The 10,788-nt window shown below is 36.9% G+C and overlaps 1 protein-coding gene across 2 annotated transcripts; it reads right to left on the bottom strand.

The window, feature by feature from the left end:
• Positions 1–2,863: 2,863 nt before the first annotated feature.
• gbp1 (guanylate binding protein 1) lies at positions 2,864–10,438 on the bottom strand. Of its 2 annotated transcripts, none has more exons than XM_048162771.1 (11): positions 10,158–10,438; positions 7,993–8,210; positions 7,788–7,915; positions 7,602–7,711; positions 7,314–7,510; positions 6,930–7,172; positions 6,446–6,594; positions 6,044–6,175; positions 4,597–4,809; positions 4,413–4,515; positions 2,864–4,207 (listed from the first exon to the last, which is right to left on the bottom strand). In XM_048162771.1, the coding sequence occupies exons 2-11, from the start codon at positions 8,180–8,182 to the stop codon at positions 3,801–3,803; spliced, it is 1,872 nt and encodes a 623-aa protein (XP_048018728.1). In that variant the 5' UTR covers positions 8,183–8,210; positions 10,158–10,438; the 3' UTR covers positions 2,864–3,800. The 2 variants fall into 2 exon arrangements, with proteins under 2 accessions (XP_048018728.1, XP_048018727.1); XM_048162770.1 differs by having other exon boundaries at positions 10,106–10,436.
• Between the last annotated feature and the right edge of the window lie 350 nt (positions 10,439–10,788).

Here is a 10,788-nt window from a genome sequence, read left to right on the forward strand (position 1 = left end):
AGTTATCTAAAGCAAAAATATGCACAATTCAACACTATAGCTATCATCTTGTGCTAGGCCTATAGATTATTTATCGTCTCTACTACGGCTCGCTAAGTAATGTTATGTTAGCTATATTACGCAGCTACGTGTGCTAATGACACATGCTTCATGTAAAAATAAACAAAAAATATGTATGATCAAAATACAAAAAGAAAGATTTACCTGTCCAGCAGAAATAAAGCCATCAAGGAGTCACTTTTCAGCCCCTTGAGTTCCCTCAGTTCTCGCCATCGCTGGAGAGCCACGCCGATATTAACTCGCGTTTTATTTCTTTGTTTATCCAAAGACTTTTTGTTCATTGCCTTTTCTTGTACTGTTACTGTCTTCCTTTTTTGCCTGGTTTGCCTTCACTAACTGCATAGGCTGGTACTGTGAATTTTGCTTGCTGTTTCTCTGCCATTGTTTTGGTATTCCTAGGATCCATGCCTCTTGAATTCCCCAAATCAAACGTGCGCGCGCAAGTGGGCAGGTCATGTGTGGCAAAAGGGTGGTTGCCATGGTTGCGAGAGAGTGACAGCTGCCTAAGCCAATCCTATGTTTCGTCCCGGATGGAAATAATGAGCTGTGTTTAATACAGATTAAACGGTCTAGAGTCACTCGATTTTTATACTCTTTTTATCAGAGTTCTTACATTTTAATTATGCATGTATATATATAGAAAGTTTAAACAAATTTGGAACAAAATTTCTTACCTACCCTGCCTTTAAGTACCCGTAAGACCTTCGTTCATCTTCGGAACAGAAAATTAAGATATTTGTGATGAAATCTGAAACACGCGTTGGCAGCAATGTCATTGCACCTTTTGAGGTCCAGAAAGCTATTCAAGACATCATTAAAATAGTCCATGTGACTACAGTGGTTCAACCTTAATCTTATGAAGTGACAAGAATACTTTTTGTGCGCAATAATAAAACAAAAATAATGACTTTATTTCACAATTTGAACCGTTGTCATACGCAGTTGACGTAGTGAATGCAGTGCAAGCTTCCGAGTTCTACTTCCGAACGCTGACTCATTATTGGCCGGCTCCTGCATCAGCATCACACAAACATGTTGTGCTGCTCATGTGTACAGCGTCGGCCAATACTGAGTCAGTGTTCGGACGAAGAACACAGCAGCCTGCACTTCGTTCACTACGTCAACTGCGTGCGACAACAGTTCAAATCGTTGAATAAACAAGTTTTGTTTGTGCGCACAAAAAGCTTTCTCGTCACTTCATAACATTAAGGTTGAACCACTGTAGTCACGTTGACTATTTTAACGATGTCTGAACCTCAAAAGGTGCAGTGACGTTGCTGCCTATGTGTGGATCAGATACCCTGGGATTTCATCAAAAATATCTTAATTTGTGTTCCAAAGAAGAAGGTCTTACAGGTTTGGGACGACTTGAGGGTAAGTACTTAAAGGAAGAGTTCACCCAAAAATTAAATTATCCTATGATTTACTCACCCTCAAGCCATCCTAGGTGTATATGACTATCTTCTATAATATCCTTGCTAAAATATCCTTGCTCCTCCAAGGTTTATAATGGTTGTGAATGGGGGGCTGCATTTTGCGGGGAAAAAAGCATCCATCCATAATCAAAGTAATCGATATGGCTCCAGGGGGGTAAATAAAGGCCTTTTGAAGTGAAGCAATGCGTTTTGTAAGAAAAATATCCATATCTAAAACTTTATAAATTCAAATAACTATCTTCTGGAGGACGACCATACGCATACTGCGCAAGTCGACTTGCGCCAAATGAGTAACCCCCTGACACAATGTATGATTTAGGGATTTAGGAGTATTTAGGAGTATTGTAAGCTTAGATGCCTCTCGCAGTTTAAACAAATAGGGCTGTGCAACAAACTCAAGCTCCTCATATATCAAAATCCTCTGACTTTTCTCTTTAAAAATTCTCGTTTTAGACTTCTAATTCATGACTGGTGTTTGGTTTTGCTCTATCCTCTGAGCTTCCACATTCATCATTGCGTCGGGTCAGAGGTTGCTCTTCCACTGCAAATTGACTTGCGCAGTATCGCAAGAAGCTAGTTATTTGATTGAAGTTTTAAATATGGATATTTTTCTTAGAAAAATGCATCGCTCCATTTTAAAAGGCCTTTATTAACCCTCTGGAGCCTTATGGATTAGTTTGATTATGAATATATGCATTTTTTTTTCTTTTCAAAATGTGGCCCCATTCACAACCATGATAAACTTTGGAGGAGCAAGGATATTTTTAAATATATCTCCGATTGTGTTCATCTGAAAGAAGATTGTAATACACCTAGGATGGCTTGAGGGTGAGCGCGAGCTCCGGGGCGGGGGAGCACGAGATTTAAAGGGGCCGCAACCTATATATCGGTGCATAGTTAATGATGCCCCAAATTAGGCAGTTAAAAAAATGAATTAAAAAAAATCTATGGGGTATTTGAGCTGAAACTTCACATGCATATTCAGGGGACACCTTAGACTTATATTACATCTTTCAAAAAGAGGTTCTAGGGCACCTTTAAAAGTCAGCAAGACCTATTAAGGAGAACCAAGTAAAACAGATTTTGACAGAGAAAACTTCTAAAACTGAAGTCCAAACACTTTTAAAGGATGACGTTTGGTTGCAGTTAGGTTCAGTGTAAGAATTTACAACCATAAATTAAACATAATTAAAATTAATTAGAAATTATGTAGTTAAAAAAAAAAACGGTATTACACTTAGCCCCGATTTTTAACAGATTAAGCCAGGATTGGGTTTTAGTTCAATTATGACACTTAAGTAGCTTAAATGTGCCTTAGAAAAAAAATTACTGTTGTGCATCTGGAGACAAAACACTGACACTAAAGATATTTGTCATTGTAATTGTATTTTAGTCTGGGACTAAGGCACCTTGTCTCTAAAACCAGGGGATAAAGTTTTAATACAAAGCATACAAAGTTCTGTCTAATCTGTGCCAACAGTACAAGGACAAAAACTACCACAAAGATGCACAAATTATTACAACCATTAAAGTAAAGTTCTTACATAGCTACTTGTTAGCAAGTTGCATTTAAAAAAAAAAAAAAAAGGCTTTACAAATCATTTTGAGGTTTGACTGTGTAGTTTTTGTGGAACAGTCTCTCCAAGTAATGTTCATCACATACCTTATTTTACACACATATAAACAGCTATTCTAAAAACCAATTTTAAAATTCCTGAGAAAACCCATGAAAAATGAACCTTCCAGTTTGGCCTTCAAATTTATGCCATGATGGTGTGATTCAAACTTTAAATGTGGCCATTTTTTGTATTCTGAATCCTCTCCCTTGTTCATTAAAAACATAAATGGAGTGTATAAGTTGTTTACATCAGCTTCTAAGTCTGGAGTCAAATTGACTCCAAAAAAATGGGAAAAGGGAGAAAAGGAGTTTGTGATGACAACAGCTTCAAGATGTATGAACCTACAAGTAAAATAATAATGAATTTTAATCTGATGAATTTAATGATTATAACAGATTGTTTGATAAATGCAATGGTTACATCCAAAGACAATTTAAGGTCTACTAAATACAGACTAACTTACATGGCATACTACATTGCTTAAAACTATGGATTTTCCCATCACCAGCAACACAGTACATAATTTTTGTGTACAGTACACTGTAAGAATGTGAACTAGGACACTACTCAATAACAAACTAAATATAATCCTAGTAAGTAGAAACCTACTAATGATTGTGTTTCATAAGCTATAACTATAAACAAATCAATTTGTAATTTAACAGTGATTTGCATTGATGGGGTATTATAAGGGGTATTTTTTGAGTCCTTTCATCATCACCCTGTATTGGAGGAAGGCAGGAAGGATGTCTTTAACAGCTCCAACAATAGGCATCACATAATCCTTCATAAAACCGCCAGAACTTTTCTCTTCCTTTTCTTTTTTAAGATTGTTTATCTCTTCATCCATAAGGTCAGCTTTCTCCCTAAAGCCTTTGTTTAGTAACTCCTCCCGCTCCTTCAGTTTGCTCTCAATGGCTCTGTCCATCTCCTGCTGCTGCTGCTCCATCTCCTGTTTGAACTTCTCCTCCATCTGCCTCATTCGGTCCTCCTGCCGCTCTCTTTCTGCATGTACCATCCGTTCACTCTCAATGCGTTTCTCCTCTTCCTCTTTCCACTTCTGTTCCAGCAGAGCATTCTTCTCCTTCTCCTCTGTCAGTCAAGATAAAAAAGAGAGAAATGGTGTTAAACATGATTCATACTAAACCTCCAGAACCTGAACTCCAAGATGCCTTGGAGATGCTCTTGACTAAGAACTTGGGTTTGGTTTCAATTTAAATAAATATGCATTTTTAATTACAAATGCTCCAGGATCAAACTACCTAATTAACTATTCATAAGATAGGTAAAGATTTACCTTGAATCTTTCTGTCGTTTTCAGTGAGTTTTGTATCTGTGTAGAGGATGCTGTTTGCTTCAGCTCCTCGCTCATTCAGAAACTCATTCAGCACAGCCTCAGCCTGCACATAAACATATATATTAGTATTAGAGCACATTTATAGAACCATTTAATAAAAATAACACACAGAACGTGTCCTCACCGATACACCTTTGTTGGGTTCTCTGCGGTACTGCTCAACGATGGCGTCTCTGTCTCTGCAGTAGAGTTCATATCCTCCAGACTGACTGTACTCTCCATTCTGCAGCCGTTTATTCATGTCAGAGAACAGATTCTTCAGCAGATCTCTGCACTTTCTCTCTGATGCCATCTCATTCTCTTTCAGCAGCTCTACATAGCATGTATCTATGTCTTCCTAAATATAAATGCACACACATACATAGATCACATAAACATACTGGACAAAGTCTGTTATACTACCATAGTTGAGATATTTATTATTAAAGATTAGTTCACTTTAAAATTAAAATTACCCCAAGCTTTACTCACCCTCAAGCCATCCTAGGTGAATGTGACTTTGTACTTTCTGATGAACACAATCAGAGTTGTATTAATAAATACCCTCACGCATCATAGCTTTATAATGGCAGTAAACGGGACCAACATGAAGCAGAAGAAAGTGCATCCATCCATCATAAACAAACTCCACACAGCTCCGGGGAGTTAATAAAGGCCTTCACATTATGCATTTGTGTAAAAAAATATCCATATTTAACAAGTTATAAAGTAAAATATCTAGCTTCCGCCAGACCGCCTTCTGTATTCAACTTACGAAGAAAGTGTAAAACTCTCGCAGTTCAAAACACTTATGCTACGTCCTACACCTTCCACATTCAAATTACTAAAAAAGTGTAACTAACGCAACATCAGTTTTTTTTTTGTGAGCTGAATACGGAAGGCGGTCTAGCGGAAGCTAGATATTTTACTTTATAGCTTGTTAAATATTAATATTTTTCTTATACAAACGATTCAGAAGGCCTTTATTAATCCCCTGAGCCATATGGAGTACATTTATAGAGTATGAATGCACTTTCTTCAGCTTCATACTCGTTGGTTCCACCGCCATTATAAAGCTTGGAAAGCTTCAGGATATTTACTAATATAACTCTGATTGTGTTCATCAGAAAAATGAAAGTAATATACACCTAGGTTGGCTTGAGGGCAAGTAAAGCTTGGGGTAATTTTCATATTAAAGTGAACTAATCCTTTAAGGAAAAAATAATCATCTGTGCCCCTTCCAACTTCCATAAAAAAGACACATTTTTTTCCTGCACGTCACCCCTTCGGTCCTACTCGCCCAGCTTTGAGCTGGACTCAAACCATCGTCTCCTGCATGGGAGGCAGGCACACTAATGAGGACCCTAAAGACTGCAGTCTCTAGTGTCAGTCGCTAATGCGCCTCTTGAGATCAGGGGAGTGAGGTTTTACCTACACAGCTTTCAATAGCTGGCCTCCGTTACAGACACAAGGACAATATTTAAATACTTCAGCTGAATATCATTTAATGATTAAATTAACAACCCTTTGCATATTTAAGAATATAGCTGCATTATTATGAAGGTGCACATAATTGTGCATGTGAAACTCACCATCAGTTTTGTTAGGTATTCTCCTTTTTCATCTTTAAAGGAGCGTTTCATGAACTCAGCGGTGGCCAGACTGCTGAACTTCTGGTGCTCTGAGGAAATATCATCCACACTTACTGGGAACTTATTCTTCACCTGCAAAGAACAGCATGCTTCGTCAGTAAATGGCTATAACAATTCTTGTACTTAAATTAAAACTGTTTAGTAAAATAAAAAGAATAACTTTGTGAACAAAGGCAGAGCTTTATTTATTTACTGAATATTATCATGTTAAATGGATAACATGATGCTTTAAACTATTACCTGCTGTTAAGAGACAGTATATGTATATTTATGTATAATTTCATTTAACATTATACGTATAACAAACCCAAAAAAATTCAAAAACTAAATATATGAAATTACCTCTTGCATCCCACTCTGATACACTTTCAAAGCTTCTTGAACAGCTGCCTGGTTCTCTAGATTTGCCAGAGTAACCACTGCATTGTCCAGACAGGGCACCTTCCCACTGCTGATTGTATCCACATAAATCTGCACCAGATTCCCGAGCACTGACAACACACACAAACACATTTTTAAATTTAGATCTGGTTTCACCGACAGGGTTTAGATTAAGTCAGGATTAGGCCTTAGTTCAATTAGGACAGTAAAGTTGCTTTTATAAATATGCCCTAGAAAAAACATTACTGATGTGCCAGTACTGACATATTTTAAGACATTTCAGTGCAAGTTGCTTTTAGTTAAAACAGCTCAATCATGCATTTTAGTCTGGGACTAGGCTTAAGCCTTGTCTGTGAAACTGGGGAATAAAGGCATATGGGTCTGAAGTTCACACTCTGAACACTAAAATGTCCCAATAAATTAAATTATTGGGTAAAACACTCACATTTGCCAGTAACTTTGTGTCCTCCTTTCAGTGTTTTCACAAAACTCTTGTCAAAGATGTGGTCACAAAAACGACCTGTGACCTCCAGAAAATCTGGAACAAGGTCCCGTTCTTCCAAGCTTTCTAACCGTGTCATGTTTTTAGGTGAGGCTGGAGATGGGAACACGAAACAGTTCCGGGATGGGAAATAGGTTCGGATGCATTGACGGGGCAGGTTGTAGTCACTGATTTTCTTATTTACACCTAAATGAGATTTTTAGGAGAAAATAACAAGTTTTACCAAAGAAGATTGTCAACATTTTTTGTTGTTATTAATATTTACTGACTATTAATTTCCATCCACATACTAATGCTTGATGTTTACAGTATGTCTGTCTAAAATACCTTTCTTCAGCTGGAGGGCAAACTCAAGGTACTTGTCCTCAGTCACTTTCTTTCCATCAATTTCCAGTTCCAAGGTGAAATCTCTAACCACCCAGATGAATGATGGGAAGAAAATCACGTATTTTGAATCCTCCTCTTCCTCTTCTGCTGCTTCTGCTGATCTGATCTTGATCTTCTCAGCGAGCTCACTAACATAGCTGCAGCACATTGAGAAATAACAGCATCTTGCAAAATGTATGTTTCTATATTTGAAAAAGGAAGTGGGTTATGTTGCAGGTTAAAGGATACTGCAGATTTTCCACTGCATTGTTATCGATGGTGCCGCGGCTGTTGTACACCAGAGTGCTGCTGAGCAGAACAGCCAGACAGAAGATCCAGCCGTCATTCTTAGAGTCTCCCTGAAACACAGTGTCTTTAAAATCAAAGAATCCACCATATAACAATATTAATAAGTCAATAGCTTCCTGTCCTCACCTTGTCCACATCACCGAGTCCCTCTGTGTCCAGCAGCACCAGAGTGTGTCCTGCTTTTCTGGGGTGAGGGACACACCACATCCAGATGCCTTTGGTTTTCGACTCAATAGTGTTACCGAGAGCAAAGCCTGAGACAATTACAGTTTTTAGCAAGATGTAGCTAATATTCACACATTAAGTTGGCATGTTTAGACAGTTCTCTCACCTGACTGTTGTCCTGCCAGGCGGTTCATAAGGTAGGACTTCCCCGTACGGTAGAGTCCCACCACAGACACTACAACCACCGGCTCCTTGATCCTACTCAGGAACTCAATGGCATCCTTACAGACGCAGAGCGATCCGCTCACATTCTCCACCAAACAAATGGGTGAAGGCATTAGTCTGTAATTAGACATGCTGGCTCTCTCTAGCTCTTCCTGTTTGCTAAAGGGAGAAAACAATAATTTGGTTGCCTTAAACAATGTTTAAAAACCTGCAGATGCAACATATTGCAAAACAATTAATTTTTTATGGACTCTCAAATATATTGTATCATTTACATTCTGTGTTAGCCATTAACAACTCATTTTATCTCTACAAAAATAGTATGAAATGCTCACTGTCAAGTCATTGTCATTCATTCACCAGAGACCTGTTCTTCTTGCTGATTCTTACATAGTTAATTCTGTTCTTAAAACTCACATGCTCACCCTAATGTCGTTTTACACCCGTAAGACCTTCAATCGTCTTCGAAACACAAATTCAGATATTTTTGATAAAATCCGATGGCTCGAAGAGGCCTGCATTGCCACCAAGATCATTTCCTTTTTAAATGCCCAGAAAGCTACTAAAAACACCCACATTAAATTTATAGTAAATACTATAGTGTTTTTGAACCACTGAACCAAAGTATTTACAACACTTTGTATTTACTACAGCATTCTGTAGTATTAACTATAATGAACTGATAAACTAATAAATACTGTAGTATACTTTAGTTTTTACTACAGTAAACTGTAGTGTATTGTAGTATAATATACCCTATAGTTGTAGAAAATTTAGTACAGTATTGGGTAATTTTTTTATATTACTATAGTGATGGGCGATTGTAAAACACTGCTTCATGAAGCTTCGAAGCTTTACAAATTGTTTGTTTCGAATCAGTGGTTCGGATCGCGTATCAAACTGCCAAAGTCACGTGAACTATTGAAATTTCACAACGCTTATGACGTAACAAAGCCTCGTTTACTGAAATCATGTGATTTTGGCGCTCCGAACCTCTGATTCGAAACAAAAGATTTGTAGAGCTTCGAAGCTTCATGAAGCAGTGTTTTGAAATCGCCCATCAATAGATATTGTTGAATAAAGTTGTTATTTTGTTTTTTTTTTGGAGCACAAAAAGTATTCTTGTCGCTTTATATTATTAAGGTTGACCCACTGTGGTCACATGAACTGTTTTAAATACATCTTTAGTAGCTTTCTGGGCTTTTAAAAAAGAAAATGATCTTGCTGGCAATGCAGGCCTCACTGAACCATCAGATTTTATCAAAAATATCTTAATTTGTGTTCAGAAGATGAACAAAGGTCTTACGGGTGTGGAACAAGATGAGAGTGAGTAATTAATGACTGAATTTTCATTTTTGGGTGAACTAACCCTTTAAGACTTTTATGACTAGTGGCAACAATTACAGCCCTCATTCATCAAGCCATTTGACATCATTGCCACATCATAATAGGCCTACAATTATATGACATTATAATATTTTATTAATAATAACAATACTGTAGCCTATATCAGCAATAATACATTAAAACGAGTAAAAAAAAATAATAAAAAAGTATCTACATTTATTAAATCATGGTCTAAATGTGAGTCAGAATCACATGACATAAACGTCCAGAGATTTGAATGTGGTTCTATTGGTTTTCCGAGCGCTCGTGCGCCCCCTAAAGGAATTTTTTTTTTTTTTTTATTCATAGGAACAGTTATCTGCCGCAGATTTCAAAGCCAATGTATTTTTTTAAAACAATTCTTCATATTAACCAGTAGCCTATAGTTATTCAGATATTCACTTAATTAGAATGTGTAATTCAAAATTAAAAATACATGTCAACAACAACAAAAAAACACGTACAATAAACACATCACATTGTAAATAAAATGTGTAACTTGCACAAAAATAAGTCTTGAATGGACACCATGAAAACTGATTATATTAACAGTAACCTAATAAAATGTCTGCACTGATCTCTCATAAGAGTTTGCAATTAGCCTACATTTGATTTTGAATATTTTATTTTTTAATTAATGCAAAATAAATAAAAGAAAGTTAACTTACATGACACTAAATTTATAACGTGTCTTATACTGTATGAAGAGATGAAAGTTACCGATGCTCTCTCTTTCCCTCCGCGTTACTTCTCACAGCGCACTGAACGAACCGCAGGTCTTATTCACCACAGCGGCAGGATTGTTTTTCAGTATCCGCCCAAATCGATTATAGCTGAGTTGACGTTAAACGGACGATTTCTGGGAAAATCTTACCCAGTGACCAAACCCAAACGAACCAGCGTTGTTTCACTTTTAGTTTCACTTTCGTGTCAGCATCACTGATTCGCCAAAGAGAGAACACGCCTCGTCTCTGTAACTGCCCTTTATGGTGTACAGATAAGGCCAAGGTTGTTGTTGTTGTTTTGAGAGTTTATGAACGATGTAAACATTTTATTTACTTCATCTGTCTGTCGGTAAGGTAATAATAATTGTTTTATTTAGCTTTAATCAAACAATAATAGACTATGTTGGGCATTGCCTCACTGAAAGCTGGTGTATATGTTATTGATCGCTGCAGAACTTTGGTCAGGGAGTTAGAGTCAGATAGAGTTTAGTTGTTTATTGCACAAGAGTGACCTTTACACATACTTGAGGTAGTTTTCTGAAATAAATAAAATAACAAATAAATACTTATTTTCTAAATATAATCAACAACTTACAGATTACAAACTCAATGATAAACAACTTTAC

The sequence above is a fragment of the Megalobrama amblycephala genome, linkage group LG17 (assembly GCF_018812025.1).
Source record: "Megalobrama amblycephala isolate DHTTF-2021 linkage group LG17, ASM1881202v1, whole genome shotgun sequence".
Taxonomy (NCBI): Eukaryota; Metazoa; Chordata; class Actinopteri; order Cypriniformes; family Xenocyprididae; genus Megalobrama; species Megalobrama amblycephala.

Excerpts from the sequence above, each read along its gene's own strand:
- gbp1 (XM_048162771.1), bottom strand. The coding sequence starts at position 8,182 with ATGTCTAATTACAGACTAATGCCTTCACCCATTTGTTTGGTGGAGAAT. Across the intron at positions 4,810-6,043 it reads AATACCTAACAAAACTGATG|GAAGACATAGATACATGCTA; the intron begins GTGAGTTTCACA and ends ATTTATATTTAG. Across the intron at positions 4,516-4,596 it reads AACCCAACAAAGGTGTATCG|GCTGAGGCTGTGCTGAATGA; the intron begins GTGAGGACACGT and ends GTTTATGTGCAG.